General features: G+C 36.3%; 3 protein-coding genes across 7 annotated transcripts; 2 read left to right on the top strand and 1 right to left on the bottom strand.

Annotated features, from left to right (window-relative positions):
- Positions 1 to 327: 327 nt before the first annotated feature.
- On the bottom strand, positions 328 to 12,432 carry LOC106181443 (U8 snoRNA-decapping enzyme). Of its 4 annotated transcripts, XM_013565817.2 has the most exons (4): positions 12,336 to 12,432; positions 12,008 to 12,227; positions 11,283 to 11,549; positions 8,252 to 10,672 (listed from the first exon to the last, which is right to left on the bottom strand). In XM_013565817.2, the coding sequence occupies exons 2-4, from the start codon at positions 12,125 to 12,127 to the stop codon at positions 10,472 to 10,474; spliced, it is 588 nt and encodes a 195-aa protein (XP_013421271.2). In that variant the 5' UTR covers positions 12,128 to 12,227; positions 12,336 to 12,432; the 3' UTR covers positions 8,252 to 10,471. The 4 variants fall into 4 exon arrangements, with proteins under 4 accessions (XP_013419203.2, XP_086872284.1, XP_013421271.2 ...); XM_013563749.2 differs by lacking the exons at positions 8,252 to 10,672; positions 11,283 to 11,549; positions 12,008 to 12,227; positions 12,336 to 12,432 and adding exons at positions 328 to 798; positions 1,306 to 1,572; positions 6,613 to 7,344; XM_087016158.1 differs by lacking the exons at positions 8,252 to 10,672; positions 11,283 to 11,549 and adding exons at positions 434 to 798; positions 1,306 to 1,572 and having other exon boundaries at positions 12,008 to 12,394.
- Positions 12,405 to 19,479, top strand: LOC106179933 (formylglycine-generating enzyme-like). The gene is made up of 8 exons (XM_087016151.1): positions 12,405 to 12,913; positions 13,895 to 13,969; positions 14,285 to 14,367; positions 15,279 to 15,401; positions 16,701 to 16,815; positions 17,591 to 17,707; positions 18,382 to 18,441; positions 18,688 to 19,479. The coding sequence occupies exons 1-8, from the start codon at positions 12,449 to 12,451 to the stop codon at positions 18,820 to 18,822; spliced, it is 1,173 nt and encodes a 390-aa protein (XP_086872277.1). The 5' UTR covers positions 12,405 to 12,448; the 3' UTR covers positions 18,823 to 19,479.
- Positions 19,480 to 20,466: 987 nt separating this feature from the next.
- LOC106179937 (uncharacterized) lies at positions 20,467 to 24,472 on the top strand. Of its 2 annotated transcripts, none has more exons than XM_087016156.1 (6): positions 20,467 to 20,849; positions 21,084 to 21,189; positions 21,648 to 21,832; positions 22,129 to 22,204; positions 22,471 to 22,560; positions 23,259 to 24,472. In XM_087016156.1, the coding sequence occupies exons 1-6, from the start codon at positions 20,661 to 20,663 to the stop codon at positions 23,759 to 23,761; spliced, it is 1,149 nt and encodes a 382-aa protein (XP_086872282.1). In that variant the 5' UTR covers positions 20,467 to 20,660; the 3' UTR covers positions 23,762 to 24,472. The 2 variants fall into 2 exon arrangements, with proteins under 2 accessions (XP_086872282.1, XP_086872281.1); XM_087016155.1 differs by having other exon boundaries at positions 20,471 to 20,849; positions 21,645 to 21,832; positions 23,259 to 24,471.
- The last annotated feature ends 2,987 nt before the right edge of the window (positions 24,473 to 27,459 follow it).

Genomic DNA, 27,459 nt, shown 5'->3' with positions numbered 1-27,459 from the left:
GCAGATTTTGATTGGAAAGGTGGAATCCACATTCGAACTATTTTTACTTCAAATGCTTGATAATTTGCCACAAAGATCTGATTAGAGAGATTAATCATGTAGCAAGAGACCCCCTGCAACAGTAACACTGTCGTTATATGTGAACATCTCAACTTAAATAAATTCTTAATTCCAGTGTCCCCATTTGATAACATATGGTTATCATCAGAAAATAATTAATTATAATCATTTTGGGTACATACTAGCTTTATTTTGTGATAGCAAGTAGCAATGCAGGTGCCATGCCATTTTACCAATATGACCTTGATGTCACAAAGGAAAACTTGGTTTTGGTATGGATATCTAGTAAATGTGAATAAATTGGGAATGTCTACATATTATACGCAGGATGTAAGATATTTATTCACAATTACTAGTCTAGACTAGCATATATATGGAAGGCAGGGTTGTGAAATGACGATTTTGCTATATATCATTATATTTAAGATACGCAACAAGCAAGTGTAATTATATCCTTTATTCATTATGCTGCCTTAGTAAAACCTTCCCTTAAATAAAATAAATATGGAGCATGTTTGCTAAGGAATACTGCTTAACTTATCTCACATATCTTGCCTTAAATTTCTCGCAGTTTTCAAGTGCCAGCTGAATTTCTTCTTTCGTCATGATGTTCTCCCTTTCAATGCAGTACAGCAGATCTTCCTTGGCATTGCCTATGAATTTGTTGCTAAGGAATATTGGAAGACCTCTTTCATTATCTTTAAATGTGAACATAGGCACCCGTATAGGACCTAACACCTGAAAAAATAAATACGTCGGTTTTTGCTTAGTAACATTGAATAATATCACATAATTATCAAAAATTAATATACGAAAAAATAATATAATATGCAAATTAATACAAATACATAATTATCGTAGGCCAAACATAAAAAATTACAACCTGAAGTTCAGAAAATCATTTGGTACATCAATAAATGTTTTATTTTCTACATCTTATTCACATGCTTGACACATGTTTCATACAGGTACCCTATATGCATCTCACACAGCCATGTGAACACGTCTTCTGAAACACCTGCAGCCACAAACACCCACACAACCGGACATCCACAGGTGTCTACATCTTATGATATTCATCATATCCGTAAATAAATACATACTGATAAAAATCCACCCACAAACATATTTCAAACACAGGCACATTCACCTTCACACACACTCATCTCTCTCTCTCTCTCTCTCACACACACACACACACACACACACACACACACACACTGGATAGCAGTTTGGCAACCATACCTCAAATCCATACTCATCTGCGTCGATGGTTCTTTTCTCGATCTCCAAACACTCCTCTAGCGTTACTCTCTTGCAATAAAAATGCAGCAGCAGTTTCTTTTTGTGGATGACGTGTGATAAAACATGGTCCTCTTTAGTAAAGCTGTGCCTGGTGAGATCTAGCCCTATCTCTTCTTCAAGTTCACGGTTTAACCCAAACTCCACCGTCTTACCGTCATCCATGATTCCACCCGGAAATCCGATGTATCCGTCAAATCTCATCGTCATCTGGAGAGAAAGGTGTGTGTGAGAGATGCTTTAATGATTTTTTTTTTACACATCCAAAACTTACTTTACTACAGGTAAATGAAACAAAACATTGATTGTATAGAAAGTTGAAATCTTTGTTTCTAAAAAGATATCTACCACTGGTCATATTCATCGCGAATTTAAAATTTATTGACACTTTCAAATTTTGAACGTATTGGTTACAATACTATGTCTTGCGTCCTTCATGATGTAATGTATGTTCCCCTCCCAAGAAAAGATACGAAAGACGAGTTTAACAAATATTGGTAAAATATTTTTAGTTTTTTTTCGTATAATATATTGTTGTTTAAAGGTAACCCAGAATCAAAAGTAATTACCTATTACACAACAGTATCTATGAAAAGGCATACAGATCCTAGAAACATCAAACCTACGGCTTTTTTAAACGAAGACTTGAAGTCTTTTCCAGCACACCTATAGGCTTTCCAATACAGCAGAGAATTCGTTCAAAATGAGCTATACCAACTTTCTCTCTGAAAGGTCTAAATTGTCTTGTGGATTTGGGCACTTTTGGGAAATTAAAAAAAAAAACAGTTTTTGTTCCATGTATATAAAGTTAGTGTAACTTTCACGAGTACCTCACAAAATTGCGTTTTTAAGTCTATTCATTGAGTGATCAATTTTACGCTGTAACAAACGGATCTCACTTTAGAGTTCAAGGGTCTCTATACGGTCCTTATCAGTCGCCATTTAAGGCCCCAGTGAGAATAGATGATCCGAGTACTAACTGATCCGCCGATTAAATATGGCCGACCACGCTTTAAAAGAGATGCTGCTGATTCCCGATGGTCTCCCCGCCTCAACACGCGACGTCGCTGCAGGTGCCTAGCAATTAAACCCAGGAGCCGAGATTTAATCCGTTTAATGGCGGGTGTGGAGGCAGGGAGACCTTCTAGACGAGAATTGTGAGCAAGTGTGCTGTCATGATGAAACCTGGAATTAACCCCGAAGGCAGCTCTTGCAAATTAGCGAGATATCAGCTGAGAATATTACATTCTGTAACCCCAGTGGTACACGAACCTGGTCAACCATCACTGGAAGGAATCTGGTTTTGCTGAATAATCAAAGTATTTCTTGTACCCCATCGATGGCCAAATGAAGGTCTGTAGACATACTGCAAAATACTTCTTGGAAGGGTTGGTGCAGGAAAATATAGCCTGACGTGTCAGATCAGTCCGCATTTGGAGAGCATTCCAAGCCCATGGTATTAGTACATTGTCCCCTCTGGAACAGAACGTCACTGGGGCATGCTACTGTAACGTTCTCAACAGATATCACACTCAATTTCCAAGAGGGGACTTCAGGATGCTACTGGCTTCATCGTGTCAACGCACTTGCTCACAGCTTTCGTCTGGGGAGTGATTTGTTGCAGAAACAGAATGTTCTGAGGATGGAACAGTCATCTTTGAGCTTGAATAGACTCCCTACTGAGTAGCCTACCTGTGGCATGAATTGGTGAGTGAAATGCAGAGAAGTACCAATCCCCAAATAATCTGGACCAAATCCGCTAGGCTTTTTAGGAAGAATGGGCCAATATCCCACAAAACAGAACTGTTACCGTACCCTTTTTTAAGGCTTGTCGCGTCTACTGTAGATAATTGCAGTGCACGGTCGACATACATGCTATTAGAAACGTGACCTTTAACGAGCACGTACTAATGCTAATTGTATATAAGTTTTGTGAAATTTTGTGGTGTCTTTTCAATATTACGGACATTTCTTTTCCTCTGTTGAAATCACAGTGAAACACTGGATTTGAGGGGGTGCATGGTTTAAATTTGAATAAATGGTATTAAATATGGATATTTTCACCATGATTTGTATTTTATGAACTATTAATCATGCTAGATACGGTATCTGGAATAAAAAAGCATCGTTTATAACAATTTATATCCGTGAGGTGATCATTTGTAAATACATACCTAGGGATGTTATATGACCGTGGCGATATGATGATCACTGAAGCCTGTCCATTTAGGCAAGCTTCAGTGAAGATCGAGGGCAACCTCGAGCCGCTACCCAAAAATGTCTCGCTTCACTCGACATTTCTGCGTAGCGTCTCTCGGAAAACTCGGATTTAACCTCGATGTAGTCTAGAATTTCACGACTACATCTTGGTTAAATCAGTCGAGGTATCTTAAAATGCTGGAAACCAAAGACAGAGTGATCATGTGACCTTCTTGGCATCAAGAGAATAGTGACGTTGCTTGCGTTATATACCTACATGTACCAGTAGACAAATTTAAAATCTCTCACGCTCTTAAAAAATTAGCATAAACTTTTCACGTTTAACAATTATTATTTATCATTTTATTACACTAAGTCATATCATATGTGGGTATGGTTTGAAAACGGGAATTAGTTTACATTTAAGCCACACGTGCATACAAATTATTTGTAAATCTATAACTTTTTAACGAAGGTTGTGTTATTTACCTTTTGTTTTTAAGCTGTTCATTCTTCCTCTTTATCAGATATATCGGTAAAAATCAAATGTATCCCCCCCCCTTTGAACTTGTAATTACATGTAGCACATGAATGCTCTGAATGCTCCGTTTGATTTTGACTATATTCCGTAACCGCCTCGTCGTCAGAAATAATAAGAAAAAACTAGAATTATTACTCCCGTGAACTTGTAATAAACATCCGTCGATTTTGAACATATTCCGAAACAGCCTCGTTGTCAGAAATATCACCAAAAAGTAAATTTCTTTCTCCTTTGCACTTGTGAAAAATTAGTTTGACTATATTTCGGTCCGACGCTCCTTTTTTATCAGAATTGTCACTAAAAAGTAGAGGTTTTGCCTTGGGACCTTGTTTCCGCAGCAGTCCCAGCTAGGTGTGGCTCAGCTGAGACGCGCATGGTCAGTGTCGACGGTTGATTAAATACTTCTCAAGACAGTTGAATGTCCACGACAAGTATTTAGCAAAAATTGACCAAATTGGTCAGACATTACGTAAGAATTTGGCGGGAGGTGACCAGCGCACGTGGACGAGTTTATTCTGTATAACATCTCTAGAGCGTGATATAGGGTCACTTTATTCGGTTTTAGGGGTGTTTTAGGATGAAATGACTGTATTTTTTCTCGGTATGAATGTCAAATAATACACTGTCACCCTCTCGCTGACGCTCGAGGTGTTATGGCATATATCGCGCGGGTGACAGTGTATTATCTCACACATAACAGCACATTTTACCTTTAACTCGAGCAGACGTCAGAAAGAACCATGCCATATCTCAAAAAGGAGCTAGTTTTTCTTTTGTACGCATAGTAGGCTTGTTAATGAGCAAATATTAGCCAAACGCTGCATTTGTAGTACAAATGTCTAACTTAGCATGAATGTTCCTCGGGTCAAAAGAATTTTTTTCAATAGAGACACGCTCTATCGATGCATAAATTAGCATAATTAGTATAAATTATGCAAATTAGACACCAAAAATATAAAATTCCGTATTTCCATCAGGTTTTTTTCCTTAAAACATGGGTAGATTATCAAACCTGACTAAATTAGGGACAAGGAACCCATAGCTTTTCACTGGTATCATATGTTCCGTGCCATACAATTTTTATATTATATTGTGTTCCGACATATTTTGTAGTGAATCAGTCATCGTAAATTATAGATGACGTAAGAATGTTTTTATAAATATGCTAATATTACGTAACGTAACGTATATTTCTCAGAAAAATTGCCAGAAATTTTCATATTGCCCAAGTACTTGGTGTAATAGAAAGCAGGGTTTTCTGTTTGTCGTGTCCGACATAAAGACCAAAAAGATATTTTATGAGTCGCATGATGTATTCTGTTGTGGTCCAATAGCTCTTGAGTAATGTGGCGGCAATTTTGTATAACGCCGATGTAAAGAAATTAACTATACAATCATAAGTCATTAATGCAGCACAGGATCCATGTGATAGATAAAAAATAAGTATGTAAGCGATCTGAAGGGGAGAGAATAGCAGACGCAAGAAGAAGAAGAGAGAAGGAGACTGAGAGCGACGGCGTACGAAGCAGTCGTGGTTTCGAAGAGTTAGGAGTTGGAGACTTCACTTAGAACATGTAGATACCGGGCGTCGACGAATAAATCGTTTAACTGGTCATTATGTGGACTTGAGTTTTCTTTGCATGACCTTACCTAAATTTGACACGAATCGTGGAATCTTTAAATGGCATTATCCATTAAGTAAGACGAAAACGCAATGTCCTATTTCGACCCCACGCTTGAATTAAGCGTACAAAATTTTTATAAGTTTGGGACATTCATTCCATAAATATGAAAAGGTACATTACGTGTTGATGACTGAAATATATATGTACTGATTCCATGTACAGTTTGACATTTCTAATATAATATATGGACCACGAATAAAAAATGGTTCATAAAATGCTTATTTTACTGTCAGTAGGGTGTATTTCCCCCCTTTTTATAATATTCATTGAAAAGCAAACTTATGTCGCTCAAAAATATTAACTGCTTTGCACTTTTACAACGTGATATTTATAGGAGATAAATTAAAGAACAAAATCAGTAATGAGTAAAACGGTTCCACATCTGGACGTTTTACATTAGTGACAGTATCGTATGTTCCTTTTTTGGGGGGACAGACGATGAATTATTCTATATTATTCGTGGTTCCACATTGGGTTTGGGTGTTTAGTGCTGTGGACAGGTGTACTGGTACAGACACAACTAGTAATTGCTAGTATATTTGCTGGATAATATAACAATATCTAAAAATAAATAATAATAAAAAAATTGGGAAAGTCCCAATAAAAATGTACCTGTGGCATCACTATCATGTCAGAACCCAATCTCTCTAAATTGCACAAAGGCTTGGGCAACACCCCCCCTCCCCCCTCCGTCCCCCCTCCGTCCCCCAGCACCCCCACAATTCACCATCCCCGCAATCCATGACTTGATTTTTCCTCGATTCACTGTGACTTGTCTATGTACATTTGCATCAGTAAAGTCCTTATCAAATCTAGTCCTCTTACCAATATAACGGCCTTATTTTCGTACATGTCCCATAATATCTTGCCATCTGGGGCGTAGATCATGGCGTGGGCAGCGTGTCTGTAAGGCTTCTCTTCGTTCTTACCCCACGTCTTCCCCATGGTGTCTTCATAGCTTATCTGCTCGTAATCTTCTTCTGAATCTGGTCTTCCGTAGCCTTCATTAGCCGCCAACACACCCCATTCGGAATCATGGGGATCCCTTTGCGCCATGAGAACAGTTTTGAAGGGAAGAAAGGATTAAATACAGACAAATATCTACCTGAATGACGACGTGGCACAGTAAATTCAACATTGAATAGTAATTTACCCGCAGTTTTCTGTCTGCAACCAACATGCAGACGGTGTCTTTGTTTGGAGGCACGAAAAAATGGAAAAAATATTACGCCATCTACAAAAAAAAAAAAAAAAAAAAAAAAAAAAAAAAAAAAAAAAAAACATGGAGAATCGGGTGGACGTGTGGACTTGTTTAATTCTAATAATTTGCCTATATATACCCAGCTTTTCGCCTGAGACAAACAAATCTTCACTGGAAAATTGTTCTTGGATAGTATGTAATGAGGATTTAAGATAAATCAAAATAGTTTAACATTAGAAAAATGCAATATATACAATGGTCTGTTATATTCCTTTTCTACCTTGCCGCTTCGAAACTTAAAATTAATTGAAAATTAAATTAAAACAATTTTTTACTTTGTAGTTGTCCTAAATCGCTGTTCTAATGGCCTTTTTCCGTTTAGGTGGCTTCTGGCATATTATTCTCATTAAGATGTGTCAAAATTGTGTGTATGTCGGGCTTAGAACGTTTCCTTTCTCCTGCTTCTTTCATGGTTTGAATGGGTGGGACAGTGTAATGCCACGTCTCTTTAACCAACACGACTTGTTAAAAATCAAAGAAATGACCTCGACCTTTACCAAAATAAATGGAATAAATGATACGGGTGATTTAGTGGGGGGGGGGGGGGGGGGGGGGGGGGGGTAAGGTTATGTCAAAGGTAGGTCGGATCCATGAACGCATGAATACCTACCTTACGGGCTTGCACGTTAACCACTACACAGACGAGCTGAAATGGCAACCTCTCCATCTAATAGTCTCTGTATATCACCTTCTCTTCTCCTCCTTTTTTACCACCAAAAGCCCATTGTGTTGGTGTGCTTTACTAGCGCATCTTTCTAGTCACATTGCTTTCAATCTATCTTGCTTCTCTATCACAATGCATAGTCTCCGTAGCCCTGTGTTTCCATTATTCATTTGCAGATTTTGAATAAAAAGGTGGAATCCATATTCGAACTATTTTTTCTCTCCAGTCATTTGTTGTTTTTTTACTTCAAATGCTTGATAATTTGACATAGAGATCTGATTAGAGTCTGAGAGATTAGTCATATAGCAAGAGACCCCGTTCAAGTTACATTCTCGTTATTTGTGAACATCTCAACTTACATAAATTCTTAATTTCAGTATCCCCATTTGATAACATTTGGTTATCATCAGAAAGTAATTTTAAATTATAATCATTTTGGGTACATACTAGCTTTATTCTATGATAGCAAATAGCAATACAAATACACGGAAGAAGTGCAATATGGGCATATTTCAGAAATATAAAATAACCATAAACTGTTTTGTTTTTCATTGTTTATTCCCTTCATTGTTGATAATAACACCTTGATATAACAATATCACAGCTAAACCTCATTATAATATGGAATTGCACTAATAAACATACCAAGAAAAACTCTTCATTGCCCACTGAAATATTATATGGAGCACTGCAGATACCACATAACTTGCAACATGACAACTTTAATTATCATTGATTTTATGCAAATCTTTTGGGAAATATCAGTCTTTAGTATTAGCTTAATTAAATATACACATTACCTAACTAATATACTCAACACCATTGTGAGTGAAAGTTTTTATACTTTTTGAAATTTTGTTAACACTTGTTCATAAATCCTTATCTTGCTATATATGTACCTGGTATCTTACTTAACATTCTCTCTTTAAATCTATGCTACTCAAATCAAAGATGTTGAACAAAATAATTGAATTGTGATATTCATTTTCTTTCTTATTTTCAATATTACTGGCCACTTGCCACACTGCTGTGAGATTCAGTAAAGTAACTTGTATTGAGACACAAATACGATCATTTTTCTTTTTCTTTTTTTGTCAAAATATTCACAAACAAAATAGAAAAATAGCAAAGTCGCAATCCCATTATATTCAGGATTTTTCTTTTTTTCTTTTTTTTGGCCGGGGGGGGGGGGGGGGGGAAGATTTGGGTTACTGAATTTCCAAAATAGAAAAAAAATTGCAAACATAATAAAAATAAGTTTTTTCAAAATATTTTTAACAAAAGAAGCCTGGGCTCACAAATGAAGGTAAAGCATACATTACATTTGCCATGGACCCCACACAATGAAATTGTGTACCATTTTCTGTGCCATTTTCAATACATCAAAAGTGGCTACAGGCAGTGTGTTGACTTAAAGTGCAGTTGCTGTGCTATATCATCAACATGACCTTGAGGTCACAAAGGAAAACCTAGTTTAGGTATGGATCTATTGCCACATAACACCAACATCCATATATTATGCTTATTTCATGTGTACAATCTTGTGACAAATAGCTATTTAGTTATGAGATAAAACAGATCATAAAATAAGATCATAACAAAGCAATAAATTGAAATACACTGTAGGTATCCAACCAAGTTTCCATAAAATGCATGTGTGGTACCTTTGAATAGAAAAAAAACACCTAACTATTATATTACCTTACTTCTGCTGTAAAACATGACATGAAATGAATAAATTATACTGATAAAAAAGCTTAGGTGCAAGCTCAGTGTCAACACAAACAAGCACATCTGTTAAATAAAGCTCTCCAGAGGTGATAAAGAATTCATACGGCAACATGCTACCTTGATGTGACTGTGTCTGAACCACCTTACTCAGTATATATGTGAACCGCTGAGCAATATAAATATATTTGGCAGAATAAGACTGCATTCCCACAGATTTAGATCGATCTATCTCCGTGGGGAGTCTCACTAGATTACTGTCAGCTTAGGCGGTTTTAATGTCTGTTCCGCCTACTATAAGCTGTAAGGGGGTAATTAACTTCTGTGCGCACTCAGCTGAGAGCAATTTAGCATGAACCCCAAGGGAGTTAGGTCGATCTAGATGGATCAATCTAAATCTGTGGGAATGCAGTCTAAGACAGCTATGGCAAGTAAATGTACATACAGTTTTGACACAACACGCAAAAATCCCATCTTAAAAGATGCATATTCAGTGAGAACATGTCAAATCATCAGAACTAAACCAGACAAAATGCCATGGTGACCATGGATATGACTTTGTGCACATTTCAAATAGCATAACTTAAAGAAATACCTCAGAATAACATTTCAATATTACCTGAAAAAACGTTTTTTGAACAGATATTTACTGCTTAGTTACTATGCTTTACAGACTGGAGGGTTAGCGAAGCTGGTAAAATTGAAGGTGCAGTTTTAAAGCCTTTTAATTGTACCCGGTATATGCTACAGGGAATGTACCAGTATCAATACTCTCACTTGTTATGTATTAGGCTATCTTAAATATAATGATACATAGCAAATTTGTCACTTTACAACCCTGCCTTCCATGTGAGAGTTTACACTAGTAAATGTGAATAAATATCTTGCTTACTGCATATAATATGCAGACATTCTCATATTATATACAATATGTAGAAATAATTATCTTCTTTACTCATTATGCTGCCTAAGTATAACCTCCTCTAAATAAAATAAATGCGAAGCATGTTTGCTAAGGAATAGAGCTTAACTCATCTCATATATCTTGCCTTAAATTTCTCACAGTTTTCAAGCGCCACCTGAATTTCTTCTTTCGTCATGATGTTCTCCTTTTCAATGCAGTAAAGTAGTTCTTCCTTGGCATTCCCTATGAATTTGTTGCTAAGGAATATTGGAAGGCCTCTTTCATTATCATTTAATGTGAACATCGGCACCCGTATAGGACCTAACACCTGAAAAATTAAATACTGTATGTCAGCCTTTGCTTGGTAACATTAGAGAATAGCACATAATTACCGAGTATAAACATTTTAATATACAAAATATTAAAATAATTTGCAAATTTATATTAATTACACAATCATCATAGTTCAAACATCAAAAATAATAATCTGAAGTTCAGAAAATCATTTGATTCATCAATTTATCTTTTATTTATCTTCAACTTAATCAGATGCTTGACATATGTTTCACTGGATACAACCATGTGAACACGTCTTCTCAAACACCTGCAGCCACAAACACCCACACATCCACAGGTGCCCACATCCGAGGACTTTAACCATACCCATAAATAAATAAATAAATAAATAAATAAATAAATAAATAAATAAATAAATAAATAAATAATGACAAAAATCCACCCACAAAAATATTTTTAATACAGTCATGCACATCCACATTCACACACACTCATTTTCTCCATCTCTCTCTCTCTTTCTCATTCTGTAACACACACACACATGCGCGCCCACACACACACACACACACACACACACACACACACACACACACACACACACACACACGCACAAACAATGGATAGCAGTTTGGCAACCATACCTCCCACCCATACTCGTCTGCATCGATGGTTCTTTTCTCGATCTCCAAACATTCCTCAAGCGTCACTTTTTTGCAATAAAAATGCAGCAGTAGTCTCTTGTTGTGGGTGACGTACGATAAAACATGGTCCTCTTTAGTAAAGCTATGCCTGGTTGGATCTAGCCCTATCTCTTCTTCGAGTTCGCGGTTTAACCCAAACTCCACTGTTTCACCATCATCCATGATTCCACCCGGAAAACCGATGTATCCATCAAATCTCATCATCATCTGGAGAGAAAGATGTGTGTGAGAGATGCTTTAATTCATATTGTTTTACATAACACTTATGCTACTACAGGTAAATGACAGACGAAACCAAGATGTCTATTAAATGCCTGTACTAGAATAATTGGAGTTATATACTAGTTCTTGTACTATGTAGGCTGCTTTAGTGAAAGCAATGTATTATGGATGTCGTTTCAGTGCTGAGGACCAGTGTATTGGCACAGACACAACCAGTAATTACTAGTATATTTGTTGGATAATAATTATAACAATATCCAAAAATAAATCAATAAATGAAAAATATTGGGAACTTCCCAATAAAAATGTAGTCTCACTATCATTGACCAATCACTTTAATTACACAAAGGCTTGGAGAACACTCCCCCTCCCCCAACACCCCCACCATTCACCACCCCCGCCATCCTTGGCTTGATTTTCCTTATCAAATCCAAGCCGCTTACCAGTATCACAGCCTTATTTTCGTACATGTCCCACAACTTCTTGCCATCTGGGGCGTAGATCATGGCGTGGGCAGCGTGTCTGTACGGTTTCTCTCCGTTCTTACCCCACGTCTTTCCCATGGCGTCTTCATAGCTTATCTGCTCGTAATCTTCTTGTGAATCTGGTCTTCCGTAGCCTTCTGTGGCCGTCAACACACCCCATTCGGAAACATCCGGTTCTCTGTTTGCCATGACAGCAGTTTAAGAAAGAAGAAAAGATTAAATACAGACTAATATCTACTTGATTGAAGACGTGGAACGGTAAATTCAACATTAAATAGTAATATACCCGCAGTTTTCTGTCTGCAACCAACATGCAGACGACGTCTTTAGTGCTTGGAGGCACGAAAAAAAACCTTGAAATAATGTTTCGCCATCTATCGACGAGTTACCAAAGTGAACATGGAGAACCAGTTGAACGTGTGGACTTGTTTAATTCTTATAATTTGCCTATATATAACCAGTATTTCGCCTGAGACAGAAACAAAAACTGAAAAGCAATGTACTGGCGGCGACGATCCCGACATTTCAAACAAAGGATGTGGCTGTGCCGCGACAAATCGAAAACATGATGACAAAGGGGAGGGTGCAGACCAATCGGAACGTGCAGACGAACTTTCTTCTTCGGTTGAGAAGGGACCGTTAAACTTGGGCCCTGCTGCAGTGAAGAGTCCGTACGCTCGGACGAATCAAATGGTGTATATTCCAGGAGGTGTGTTTACAATGGGCGTTGCCCAGCCTATTCTTCCCGGAGACGGGGAGGGGCCACCGCGGGAGGTGGAGGTGACGGGGTTTTATATGGACGTGCACGAAGTCAGCAATGCAGAGTTTGGTTTGTTTGTCAATGACACGGGTCATGTTACCGAGGTAGGTTGGTTTATATCAGTGTTTGTTTAGGAAAGAGATTAGTTTTGGCATGTGTTTTCTTTACAAAGGTAGTATACTACCCAGTACAGTATATGGGTTTGAAAAAGCCGCATCGTTGTATTTTCTCTCTATTTAAAGTATCCTGCCAAGCTTTTAATGATCAGGGAGGGAAATGGGAATTTTTCAGCACTGGTCCACATGGACCAGTTGACTCTGGAGGTAGTGGTCCTGCGCCTTGGGGCACTGGTCCAATTATGAAAGAATTGAAAAGGGGTGGATGGTTTAAACATACTGAGCAACTTCGTTTTTTTTTTTTAATTATTATTAAAATGTGCCAGTAAAATAAAGCAAATGAAGTTTAATTTTCATGTTTTTATTTTGAACTTATTTAAAAAGAATTGAAAGCGACCAAAATCTTGGACCTAAATAGGAATTATTATTATGTCCATGCCAAAATTCATCAACATTTATTCACATTTTAAAAACTAAACAGCTTTTTCTCCCCACCTTTTATGGTTAAAGGAAATGACACCACATTACACAATAGGAATCAAGTATTTTAACTATTAGGTTAAAAAATATAAAGATGTTATTAATCTCTGGTAAACTGTTTACCTAAACAAGGTTTGGAATTAGAACAATGGGTTAACACCCATTGTATTAACACAAAATAGGAAGTGACTTTAAAGTCCCAAAAGTTGAAATATAACCTTAGAACTGAGCAAAAAATCCTCGCCTTTTTATTTTCCTCAAAAATCCGTAGCTGTTATAAAGGAAGGTACGGTACCGGTACATGTAGCGGTACATCAAAACAAAATGCATAGACTCGCACAGATTACAGTTGTGAGTCAAAAAAATTTTTTTTCTTGAGGGAAATTTGATTTGGTGTTTAAAAAAATCAAATTCAAGTATACTGTACACTTTACTTGATCAGAACTTCTATAGGTCCTTTCCTGTATTGTTTCATATTTTGTCATTTAGGCAGAGACATTTGGTGATTCATTTGTGCTGGAAACAAGAATTAGTGAAGAAGTTTTAAAAGGAATTTCACAAGCAGTAAGTTTTTATATTGACACTCTGTATACTGATACATATTAAATGAAAATGACATATTTTCAATATAGCCATTACTCATGAATAATGTGCTTGCAAATGATTGCCATGTAAATTGTGCTGATTCCTAGTGCTGTTTTAATTTTTCTGGCATTGTAGTTAAAAAGGAGAGTGCCCTTTTACACAAGGAGATATTATGTGTGTTCGGAATTTAAAAAACCCAATTTTAAAAATAATTTTGCAGTATTACCAAATGACATCATTGTATGTACACATATGTATGTTAACAAGAACATTTTGCTTCTATTTTACCACTAGGTGGCAGCAGCTCCTTGGTGGCTTCCTGTGAAGGGGGCAGATTGGCGCCACCCTGATGGGCCTGATACTGATTTAAAAGGAAGGTAAAAGAAAATTGAAACTGTAAAACACTGTTAGACCCCATTCCCATAGACAGCATTGCAGATTGACGTAACTGAAAGGGGACTCTTTGTTGAGTTGCAATCAGCTTAACCAGTTGATTGACACATACGCCTCATGAGTTGGGCCAGTCTGCATGTACTGTACTGATGATGTCTATGGAAATGGGGTCTAAGAGTGCATTACTCAGAAGAAAAGAAAAAGAAAAGAAAAAAGGGCAACTACTGAAAGGGATATCAGAAACAAAAATTCTTTTGAAAAATTCTGTTGAAATTATGCTGACACCTCTTTCCCTCCTACATGTGTATGTGAACTACATGAGTAAAGTCTAGCACCCATGCTGGGACAGTTTGACAGGCTGGTTTTAATGATAATATTGATGATCCCTTACGAAAAAGTCCTATAGGATCACATAGGAAATTGGCCCAATTTCCTATAGGATCCTATAGGATCTTATAGGATCCTATAGGACTTTTTCGTTAGGGATAAGAAGAAGAATAGTGGCATGATGTTGTAATAGTCTTCTAGAGGGCAGTGAGCCTTGAATTATGTAGATTATGAGTTTATGAAAATAAGCTGTTAATATACAGTAATGATGTTCTTCCTGCTGGATGGACCATGTTGTTATCCATGTATTGTAAATTGAGTCTGGTGTAAGTTGTAAATTAGTTATGTCGTTGTTGTAGGATGGATCATACTGTAATTAATGTATTGTTAAATGATTCTGGGTAGAAGCTGTAAATATACAGTAAAGATATATTTATGTTGTTGTTGTTGTTGTTGTTGTTTGAGGAGGAGGGATCATGCTTGTGTCCATGTATTGTTAAAATATTCTGGGTGTACTAGTAAGCTGTAAATATACAGTTGATATATAATGATGTTGTTGTTGTTGTAGGATGGACCATGCTGTTATCCATGTATCATGGAATGATGCTGTAGCCTACTGTAAGTGGGCAGGGAAACGTTTACCTACAGAGGCAGAGTGGGAATATGCCTGTCGTGGTGGATTGAAGGATAGGTATATACAGCACACAGCCACTGAACTAATCTGCAGCTTTTGTCTATAGTATTTTTTATTTATGATCTACATTTATGTATGATTTAAGGGGATTTGTTTTAAAGTGTAACTTAATTGCAGTATAGGATTATTCAATAGACACATAACTCAGATTCACGTATATTAGGGCTGAAAATTAGTTCCAATTACACAAAGATGTTTTAAAGTTATTATATGCAATGCTCAGTTTATACCAAAAAGTTTCAGTTTAGCCTAAAAAATGTGTTGTACACCTAGAATATTTTTTGCAAGATTCATGATCATTCAAGTACCAAGGTCACAAGTTATATCCCAGCAGGCATAGTTGCGTTGGATCAACGTTGAAAATAGGTTGATACGTTGAATTGCTGTTGTTCTACCTAAATTCAACGTAAAATCAATGTTGATCCAGCCACGTCGAAACACCGTCATAATGTGACGTTGACTCAACGTTGTATTTTGGTCATTGACACAACCTTGCAGACATGGATTATATTTTAAAATATTAATTGTTGAAAACGTGATACTTTGTTTATCAATACTGTAACTAACTTTATCAAAATAATCAAAAAAAGTGTTAAAAGTAAAAGTGACAGTTGTTTTGTGTCTTTAGTGAACTAGTGAATTTTCTTAACTTGTTATTCAGAAATACATTCCAATAAACTGAATTCCTTGCAAGGTCAGCTAACACTAGGATGAATAAGTTGCTGTAAATGTGATGGAGTGAATTAATAAAGTTAACAGTTCTTGGTAACTTGTTATACATAGACAGGTTGAGGTGACTGACTTTGTTATATATATATATATATATATATATATATATATATATATATATAAATTTAAACCTTGGAAATTTTAACTTACAGGCCATACTTTTTATACCCTACCCTCAGGTCATTTCAATGTCTTTTCATTCTTGAATGTTGTCTTACAACTGGGGTTGACACAATGTTGTTATCTGACGTTGATACAAAGTTGTTATCTGAGGTTGAGTCAACTTTCAAATCCAATGTTTATCCAACGTCTTATCAACATTATGGTTCAACATTGTTTCAATGTTAAAACAACATACTTTGCCCACTGGGATGAGGTCTATTATATCATAATTCATTCTTTTATATACATTTTTGTATTGATTAAGAAAGAAACTTTAGGGTATACTCTTCCATATATCACATCACCTCACAAAGTTAAGCTTTTTGCTGTTTAAATTTTAGGCAAAAGGAAAAAAAAAAGAAATTTGAACTAATTAATTCAAATGCTTTATTATACTTCAATTAGATTATTTCCATGGGGCAATAAACTCACACCGAAAGATGAGCATCGCCTGAATATGTGGCAGGGGGAATTTCCAAAAGAAAATACAAAAGCTGATGGTTTTGATGGGCCAGCACCAGTAAGTGTGTGTGTGTGTGCGTGCGCATATGCATGGGTGTGTGCCAATTACTGGTAATATTTTCATGTGTAGACTTATAGTTTATAACAACCCATTTACCAAAGTGTAAACTAGATGGATATATGCATCTCCTTTCCTACAATCTTCTTGATGTCATATGTAGGGCTCAATTACAGATGCAGTTGTTCAGCCTAAATTTCTTTGCTATGTACATGAATTTCAACTAAGAAGGGTTGTCTGTGCATTTGTCAGCTTAAACTGGCTTGTTTGTTATTTGATATGGGATTATATTTCAAAAGGCAAATATTTAGCCTGAAGGGAAATAGAAAGGGACAGTGTTTATGAAATTTTATTTGGGAAAGAGAGATTTGGACAAATAATCCTTATTAAGGTGAAGAAATTATCGTTTTGGGGCCCAACATTGGCAATAATTTCTTTAGAGTGAACACATTTTTTGATTTTAGAATGTGATCATTATTCTACAAAGTTGAAAAGTAAGGTTTTCCACAAACAGCCATTTTATAAACTGCGGAAAAGGAAGAAGAAGACAATAAGATTTTTAAATTATTAAGGGGGGAAATTATTTCTGGGAGTTCCAACATTGGCTTTAGCTTTTTTTAAAGTTAAGACATTTTTTAAGTGTAGAATATGCTCATTCTACAATGAGGAAAAGGTTTTCCACAAACAACCATTTTATAAACTGTCTTGGAAGAGGAAGAAGAGAATAAGGGTGAAATAACTAATTTTAAACACTGTTCATCTGGTTCATCTGTAGGTAACCAGCTATCCGCCCCAGAATAAGTTTGGATTGAAGAACATGGTTGGTAATGTGTGGGAATGGGTGTCTGACTGGTGGAACATCAGACATACCACAGACTTCAAGAAAGATCCTGTAAGTATAGAGTACGAATATGGTAGAATCGTGTTGGCATTGTACGGCTATGACTAGGATATTGACTTACTGGTAAATAAAATTTAATGTTTCAAAAAAATTATTTTGAATGGCTTTAAAGAACACTTCAGCAATACCTATAGATATTAAAAAAAAAAAAAAAACAAACATACAAATAAATTTAGAATTTGGCTGTTAATGTAAAGTAGTGCACAAGGTTCTGCATACCTTTTTATCTTATACATTGTGTAACTTTGATTATCGTTTTATCTTAAACAAATTGAATGGAAAAGATTTTTTCTTTAATATTAGCTGATGTTATGAAAATTGCCTGACTTGATTCTTTGTCTAAGACCCCATTCCCATACCTAGATCAAGCTAGCAGGATTGATCCAACTCCAAGTGGATTCTCGCTTAATTGCACAAAGCTTAAGCGGCTTAGATGGCTGGCATGCCTACTGAAGCTGTTAGGGGGTAATAAACTATCATTTGGCAGCTTCGGTAGGCATGCCAGACATCTTAGCCGCTTAAGCTGAATGTAATTTAGCCAGAATCCCCTCAGAGATGGGTTGATCCTGCTAGATCAATCTAAGTATGGGAATGGGGTCTTAGTTGTACAAATATTTGGTCATCTTGAACCTGGTAAAACTGTCCTTATATTAACTTGTTTCCAGAAGGGACCAGACAGCAGTAGTGACAAAGTGAAGAAAGGTGGATCATATATGTGCACTAAGGTACATGTACTAGTATGTGCTTACGATAACATTGAAGATATTTTAGGTTAAAGACTGAAACTTAAATTCGCAAAGAAACACCCCTTTGTTCAGAAAATGTCCAATTTGTATCAAACTGATCCCCTTACAAATTGCTGACTACAGCCAGGAGTGCATATTTTTTATTACTAAAAAGATATGATTTGGGAAATTAACAAATAAAATTATTTCCATGTAATAGCTAAAGTTGTTATTCTTTCATTGCAGGAGTTTTGCTATCGATATAGGTGTGGTGCCAGAAGTCAGAACACACCAGACAGCTCTGCTGGGAACTTAGGTTTCCGATGTGCAGCAGATCAACTTCCACAATATCTTGATATTCCAGAAAAAGATGAACTATAATTTTTGAAAGTAAAAAGTAGATAATTTTAGAGACTACATATGTCTTTACCTATGCAGTATGACAGTTTCAACCCTACATTAAAAGGCCTTGATCATATGACTTTGACTTTGCCAGTCATTGAGAACTAAATCATGAAATCAAAAAGGAATCAAATTTTATATCCAAGTGAAATGACAGACTGTACAATGATTCATTGGTGGAAGAAAATAACCTATTTTTTTCCTGAGGAAAATTCATTCAATGGGTAAATTCCGTACAGTGTATGGTAGAATTCAGTAGATCCAGGAGCTATTTTCTCAAAGTTATTGCTCACTAATTAATTAATTAATTTATTTTTGCAATGGATACTCGTCTGGCTAAAATTATCATTTCATAAAACTTGTGCTAGTGTTTACTGTTTGCTTGCTTACTTTGCTTTTCGGTGCATTTCTTTAGAGATATCCTGTGGTATCATCCCACACTATATTGTAGGAAGGAAGATTCACATTACTGTCTTACTTCATGCCTTAAACGCATCAAAAAGACTAAAATTAAATGGCAAATATTCTGCCCAGGGTAGGGGGCAACCAGATGGCAGCTTATGTTATGATATTATATTCCGTTTGTAATTTAATAGCACTGACAAAGGATTTTATAAATAAAGAGTTGCCTATAAAGGTTGTCTCAGAAATTTTTTTTTTATTTTGCCGTTTTTAATGAAAAAAAGACGTGGTGCAATGCTGATGTACATGTAAAATTAAAATGTTTGACCACATAAATTGGAATAACTGATGCAGAAAAAGTTAAAACTTAAGAATGACAACCACTAATTACAATTTCATCTGAGGCTTTCGTGTAGCACTTCTGTTCATCATATGTTTGGATTTTAAAAAATGTTGATCAGCAACAATAAACGTTGTGTAATTAATTTCAAATCCGACTTGATAAATGATGTTTACTTGGATCAATTGACCGTTGTACATGAACAAAGTGGAGCTGAGTAAAGAAAACAATAATTTGATCACCCCATCCAAACACTACACTATCTTTATGTTCATGAATGATATCTGTTTTCATGGAAGGCCTTAAACAGAAACGGTTTAATCAAAGCCGCTGTAAAACAAACAACAGGATGTAATTTTGACTTGCGCTGTTAATTTCAACGTTTTATAAGATAACATCCTCCAATATTAAAAGAAATCCGCAGTAATTTAGGTGAACTGATAAAATTCAATATTGTATGATAACACAGAATATGTGTCTTACTGACAGGACTGAAATGATCTTTTTTTCTGTGGAATGACCCCTACATGTACAGGCCCGTAGACAGCACTTTCAAAAGGGGGGGGGGGGCTTTTTTTTTTTTTTTTTTTTTTTAAAGTGGACCTATTACAATGAAACATTTGTGTACCTAGATCTAATGTTACCCAGAAAGGACCCTTCCCCACCAAAAAGGGCAGTTCTTTCGAACACCCCCCCCCACAACCCCCGTGGCAACATGCCTGATGTACATGTAGATCAATGTTTAAGTCAAACGGGGAAGTCTATGTAAACCCTAAAGTAACCTGCCTTTCCCTGATCTGACTTCTGCACTCTAGGCTTCCATGGCAGGTGAGTGCAAAGAAGTCGTTTACTTCCTTTTAATTAAATTAATTCCAATTAATCTTAGAACACCGTAGCTAAATCGTTCCTGTTTAGAACTTGATATAATCCTGCTAGATTTAGCTTTATATTTCGATAGGCTCGGTTGCTTTCTCCTTATTCCTTAACCTACGGAGAAAAGGGTCAAAACAAGATAATATCTACCGTCTCTTTGACGTGGCAGAAGTATTACCCTGTACTTAGCGACATCGTCAACATGTCCACTATTGCTGTTGTAATTTTGATGGCTGGGGTCTGTCAACTTGTGAGTGCTAAAAATGTGGACGACATCGCCTTCAACAAACTGGTGGATAGGTTTCTGCGTCTGGAAAAAAATCAAGATGACAAAAACACAAAATTGGAGACGGAAATGCAACACCTGAAAAAAGAAAATCAGAAGCTCAAGGTATTGTAAATTGTCAATTATATTACTTTTACATTGGTATCTTTAAATTACTTTTATACATGTAGACGCGTTTCATTTGCAAATGTTTAGCAATTGATGGCTTCGTGACATGTATAATCCTACTCAACCGAGATTTTTTCAAAAATACTACTAAAGATACGTTGTGTTCGTAATTAGCTTGCAGCCATCCTTAACAAACAGTTCAGAAGTAAATACGAAGTCATGAACTTTCAGGATTCTCTGAAGAGCCTTCAGTTGGTCTTAGATCATGAGCCCAGTGATGAAAAGAAAATGTTGTCACCAATGAATGACGAAGCATCTGGTACGGGGACGCTGCAGAGTATGTGATATTTTAGTCACTTTTTCAACTGAAATTTGTTATTCAATATGAAATAACGAGATCATTATAATCTCATATGTATAAGGAAGTATCTTTGGTGTGCAAGGATACTGAATCATTTACAAAGTAAAACCGCAAATGACCTTGTCGACGTGCGTTCATAGTCTTTTTTAAAATTCAATTTTATGTAATTTTTTATGCGTCGTTATTATTTGTTACAGATTATAGCGCATACATGTGTAAAATCTTCATATTGCAGTACTTTCAAAATAAGCTAATTTTGTTACTGTTTTCCAACAGTTATTACGCGTTCTTTTGAATTTTTACGAGTTATTCGACAGATTATTTTCCTAACTTTCTATCCTTTTTAAATTTTATTTTCATTAAAAGCATAAAAAACTATTTTATTTGCCTATTTTCCCATATTAACTCCCACTTCGACATTTTCTCGCCAGCAGCTGCCATGTGTCCCCGGGCATGCAGGGGACTGCCAGGCAGGGATGGCAGAGATGGGAAACCAGGCAGAGACGGGAAATCCGGTGATGATGGGAAACCTGGCAGAGACGGTAGTCCTGGGATAGAGGGCAAACCAGGCAAAGACGGCAGAGATGGTATACCTGGGCAAAACGGAAAAGGACCGCAGGTGAGAATTAATAGTTGAGTACAGCTGAAAAAAATGAGAGAAATACCCTTTCATCATAATATTAATTATGCCTTTTTTACACTGTATTTTACAACAATCTTTTTGAAAACGTTTTGCGAGATTATCAGCTACGTAATAGAATCACTTAAACACGACCAGCAAACCAGATTGATTTACGCTATACTGTTAACAAATAAGGCAAACCGATCTTTGTCTAATGGTTTCTTTTCAATGTGTTTACAAAAGTAAAAGGATGTGCAGAAAGAGCTCACTTCTATATTCTGTGTTGTTGGTAGGGTCCTCCTGGTCCCTCTGGTCCACCTGGCCCTTCTGTGACAGACGACAGAATCAAACAACTTATAAAAGAACATGGTAAACTTCTTTCCGTTTGAGTTATAGTGCCTTTTACATGTATTTATAAGCCCAACATCAAAGTTTATTATCTATGTAGGTCAGAATTTCGGTTAGACTGTAAAAAACTTCAAAAACCAAAGCAATATATATATATGATGACACAACTTGTAAACATGCGTATATTTGTAATGTTTTTAAAAGCTTTAACACGAGACCAGTTATAAATAAAATAAATGATATCAAACAACGTGAAAATTTACTGATTGATGAATTATTTCTAATAGGTTTACCACCTAATACGACAGTTGGAGGATCAGTGTACACGAGATGGGGGAGAACTAAGTGTGGTGTCTCTTCTAAACTTCTTTATGAAGGTAAGAACTGCAAGAGCAACTAGAAGCCATTAAATTTAAATATCACTATGTTCATTTTATGAATAACAACATCAGTCAAACTGAAAAAGTAAAAGAAAAGTCGTTACTGATTAGCTATATAACTTAGCTCCCCAGCAAGGGCCTAGCACCCTTCAACATAAATATATAATGTTATTTACTTCCCTAGCAAAAAAGGAACTTCTAAAAGGAATTTTTTAGAAACATAAATGGGTGATTATGGTTTTCAATGATAATCTCTACAAAATTCCTTAAGTGTCCATGCCAGAGTAGACGGTTCCTAGCGGGGATCCCTGGTCTTCTACTGTAACAGAAACCCTACCAATATTGTGCAGACGTCTTCTAACCGTAAACTCAGAAAAATATCGTGCCCTGTTCTTGATCATTGTTGCAGTCAAATTCCAAAGTGAGATAAAAGGTTTTCTACGGGGCAGGAGTATGAACATTCTCTTTTCTCTGGTTGCGTTTTCCTTCGGTCGGCCTTACCGAGGCAATTTTGCCCATGTGCCCATTGTGACTAACACACGTCCTTTTGTACTCTATATCATCACCAGTTATAATATATTCAAAACCAGGAGGAAGCGTGTTTGACTCTTGGTCTTATCAAACTGATTACATTCAGAGAGCCCGTAGTTAAATCGACGAAATTCATTGTGAAAGGACGTCCCTTTGTTTTGTAGGTTATACTGCTGGTTCCTGGTGGGAACATAAAGGTGGCGCTAGCAACTACATCTGTCTCCCTCACAACCCTCAGTGGGGCAATTACCAAGATGGGTTCCAAAATTCCGGCACTTACGTTTATGGTACAGAGTACGAAATGGGATACTACATCAATGATATTTTCCAGAAGACCAATAATGGGGGTAAGACTCTCAAGGACCATAATGCTCCGTGTGCTGTTTGTTATACCCAAGGCCGTAGTAGTCATGTTATGATACCAGCCTGGATGACATGTCCTGCCGGGTGGACACCGGAGTATCATGGCTACTTGGTTGCACAACATTATTCACAATATAGAACTGAATTTGTCTGTCTTGATGAGGCTCCAGAAGTAGTTTCAGGTGGTGTGTCCAATACAAATGGTGCTCTTTTCTATGTGGCTGAAGTTAAGTGCCACTCGTCTATCCCTTGTCCACAGTATGTTGAGGGAAGAGAGTTGACCTGTGTTGTGTGCTCTAAGTAGTTGAGGTGCGGCCGAAATACCACACGGTGAAGTAACTCGCAGCTGCTAAGAATTATCCCAATATTCTTAATATCACAATATTTTAAGAACATGGTTTGAAGACAATATTCAGAACGCGCTCTCGCTCGCCCTCTCTCTCTCTGGAAGAAATGGAAGTCAGTTACATGAATACCAGTCCCCTATTTTTACAATTCATTCAACTAAAACTTTAATTAAAAATTTTCTTGTACACTTGTAGACTTGATCAAATTATAATAATACATGTACTAGACAAAAGTCTTGCTACTGTAAGTGTATTCTAATTGTGTCTGACAACCAAGCCTTGTGCTTCTTCGTTCGATCGTCATTAGAATATGAGCACCTGATCTATTTACCGCTTTTGAGAACTATATTACTGCTAAGTCTAGTGCAATAAAGGGGCAATATTCAGATTTAAGAAAATATTTTAGACCAGGAACAATATTCAGAGATATCAATGAAAGCAGAAACTGGAATGTAAAAAGCATAACACTACCAATTGGCATCCCTAAAATGGCATCTGTAACATGTGCGGTATCATTTCATCTGTAATGGCACATTTCAGGAGATAATAAATATTATTCGGACTCTTTTATAATATTTTATCATCTCAACACTTTAAGCTTTACAGGGTATTTTTTCAACATTGAAGTAACAATGAAGAAATTAGGAATTAAGAAAATTTGTACATGTGGCAAATAAAAAGATCAGAGTTGCAGGGTTACCTTTTCTTCACTTTTTTTGCCAACACACGCAGTCAAGATTTCACAAACTACTGAATACGTGCACAGCTAATCTGGACACATATTAACATCTAAAACATTTACCCCCGTAAATATTATCTATACTAAAGAAACTGTTCAATGAAAAAATATATAAATCTATTATAAAAACATATCCTAGTACCCTTATCTTCCACCCCAGACCCCATACACACTTATGAATAGACAAGCACCCCTGCTGCTTTATATTTGTAACGGAATCCAAAGTTAATTCTCTGTAACTTTAACTGAACACTCCCAATCTTCAACATACCACTTTGTTACTACAATGTGAAAAACTAATCGCGTGACAGGAACGTAACCGAATCTTCACATTCAAATTCAGCCCGTGAATAATTTTTCAAAATAGTTTCTAGAACAAAATATGAGATTTGTCTTCAGTTCAAAACAATTCAGGATAAAAATAGCAAGCCCTAAAGTGAGCAGCTTCTCATTACAGGGAATTATCTATGCTCTTTAGGGGCCCCACACGACATGAAAAAGCCCTGAAATTTGCTGTACACTTCACTAGTACAATAACAAATCACTATAGTTGAATATTAGTTATACTCTCAATGGCCCACATACATGAAAACTAAGCCCTGAATATTTGTCTTAAAGCTGGCAAGGACAAATCAACGCAGTCACCTGAGTAAACTGTTATCAGTTTCTATAGAATGATATTATGAAAATGATTTTCCATACATCATTTTATCATCGAAGGGGAAGAAATCTAACCGATTTCTTAACATTTAAGATCCAGTAAATGTAGTGGAGAGGGTGGTCGGGTGAGGATGATAAAATTTGCATCGATTCGCTCGGCGAAGAGGACAATTGTACCTCGAGTATCTGTATAAAATACAGGGACCACACACGGAAAATCGGGTGCTTTTGTCTTGATATGCCCGTGGTTTTCTTTTCTTTTCGGTCGGTTCGGGGTACCTCAGAAGGAAAAGAAAGGACACGTTTCGCCCCTCCCCCAATCAGCCATTGTTCAAGTATATTTCTTTCAAACTCTTTCCATGCTCATTTCATGTACATAACACCTTGACTGCAATTCTTTGACTTTGTGAATTTGATACTCCTTGTACTGGTAGAGGCATACAGGGCTTGATCTATTTGTATCGAGTTAGTTAACTACATCTAGAAATTTCACGCACATGGACGTTGAATACGTTTAAAACATTGAAATGTATAAATCGTTTAGGTTTCAAACATTTTTGGTGAGTTAATTATGATTTGCAGTGTTAACATGACGCTGATTCAGCCGGGAACTTATGTTTCAGCAGATTAACTCCCACAATATCTTAATATTCCAGAAAAGGATGGACTTAATATTTCAAAGAAAAAATATAGATCATTTTTAGAGACATGTTTTCATCCATGAGGCATGAAGTTTTTACTCTTTATTGAAGGCCTGATCATGACTTTGACTTTGCCAGTCATTAAGAACTAAATCATGAAATCAAAAAGGAATAAAATATTTTATCCAAGTGAAATGACAGATTGTGCAATGATTCATTGGTGGAAGAAAATAACCTTTTTTCCTGAGGAAATTTTATTTAGCGGTTAAATTCCGTACAGTGTATGGTAGATTTCAGTAGATCCAGGAGCTATTTTCTCAGAGTTATTGCTCACTAATTTATTTATTTATTTTTGCTATGGATATACACTGACTTAAATTGCCATTTCATAAAACCTGTGCTAGTGTTTGGCTGTTCGCTCACTTACTTAGCTTTTCGGTACATTTCTTTACTGTTGAGGAGTTATCCTGTGGTACCATCTCACACTTTATAAGAAGGAAGATTCACATTACTTCATGCCATAAAAAAATTAATTAAATGGCAAATATTCTGCCCAGGGGAGGGGGCAACCAGATGGCAGCTTATGTCATGTTATTATATTCCGTTTGCAATTTTTAAATTAAAATTGCACTGACAAAGGATTTATAAATAAAAGGTTGTCTCAGTAATGTTTTTATTTTGCCGTTTTTAATGAAAATAAGCCGTGTAATGGTGATGTAAAATTAAAATGTTTGACCACATAAATGGGAATAACTGTAAAAAGTTACTAATTACAATTTTATCTGAGCCTTTCTTGTAGCTACATCATATGTTAGGATTTAAAAAAAAATTAATCAGCAACATAAGCGTAGTGCAATTCATTTAAAATCCGACTTGATAAATGATGTTTACCTTTGATGATAAATGATGTTTACCCTGTATTTACTGGTAGTTAAATTCACCGTTGTACATGAACAAAGTGGAGCTGAGTAAAGAAAACAATAATTTGATCACCCCATCCAAACACTACACTATCTTAATGTTCATGAATGATATCTGTTTTCATGCAAGGCCTTAAACAGAAACGGTTTAATCAAAGCCGTTGTAAAACAAACAACAGGATGTAGACGGCGGGTTTGTAGTGTTGATTCCGCCACGGCAATGATGCACACATTTGTGAATCTTTTTTAAAAATAATTTTGACTTGCGCTATTATTTTCAACGTTTTATGAGATAACATCCTTCAATATTAAAAGAAATCAGCAGTAATTTACGTAAACGGATAAAATTCAATATGTTATTATAACACAAAATATATGTCTTACTGACAAGACTCAAATATTCTTTTTTTTTTTCTGTGGAATGACCCCTACATGTACAGGCCCGTAGACAGCAATTTCAAAGGGGGGGGGCTTTTTTTCTTTTTTTATTTTTTGAAAAAGTGGACAATGAAACCGTTGTTTACCTGGATCAAATGTTACCCAGAACGGACCCTTCCCCGCCAAAAAAGGCGGATCTTTCGAACACCCCACCCCCCACCCCCGTGGCTACAGGCCTGACGTAGCTCAATGTTTAAGTCAAACGATGAAGTCTATGTAAACCCTAAAGTAACCTGCCTTTCCCTGATCTGACCTCT

The sequence above is a fragment of the Lingula anatina genome, chromosome 6 (assembly GCF_051362555.1).
Source record: "Lingula anatina isolate TDL-2025a chromosome 6, LinAna3.0, whole genome shotgun sequence".
Lineage (NCBI taxonomy): Eukaryota > Metazoa > Brachiopoda > Lingulata > Lingulida > Lingulidae > Lingula > Lingula anatina.
Note: the sequence above shows the minus strand (reverse complement) of the source record. Positions and strands in the feature narration are given on the sequence as shown.

Coding starts and splice junctions, on each gene's coding strand:
- LOC106181443 (XM_087016158.1), bottom strand. CDS start 12,238: ATGGCAAACAGAGAACCGGATGTTTCCGAATGGGGTGTGTTGACGGCC. Junction 1,573..12,007: donor AAAATAAGGCTGTGATACTG/GTAAGCGGCTTG, acceptor CTTTCTCTCCAG/ATGACGATGAGATTTGACGG. Junction 799..1,305: donor CAGATGAGTATGGATTTGAG/GTATGGTTGCCA, acceptor TTATTTTTTCAG/GTGTTAGGTCCTATACGGGT.
- LOC106179933 (XM_087016151.1), top strand. CDS start 12,449: ATGGAGAACCAGTTGAACGTGTGGACTTGTTTAATTCTTATAATTTGC. Junction 16,816..17,590: donor GTTTTGATGGGCCAGCACCA/GTAAGTGTGTGT, acceptor GTTCATCTGTAG/GTAACCAGCTATCCGCCCCA. Junction 18,442..18,687: donor GATCATATATGTGCACTAAG/GTACATGTACTA, acceptor CTTTCATTGCAG/GAGTTTTGCTATCGATATAG.
- LOC106179937 (XM_087016155.1), top strand. CDS start 20,661: ATGTCCACTATTGCTGTTGTAATTTTGATGGCTGGGGTCTGTCAACTT. Junction 20,850..21,083: donor AAGAAAATCAGAAGCTCAAG/GTATTGTAAATT, acceptor ATGAACTTTCAG/GATTCTCTGAAGAGCCTTCA. Junction 22,205..22,470: donor ACAACTTATAAAAGAACATG/GTAAACTTCTTT, acceptor TATTTCTAATAG/GTTTACCACCTAATACGACA.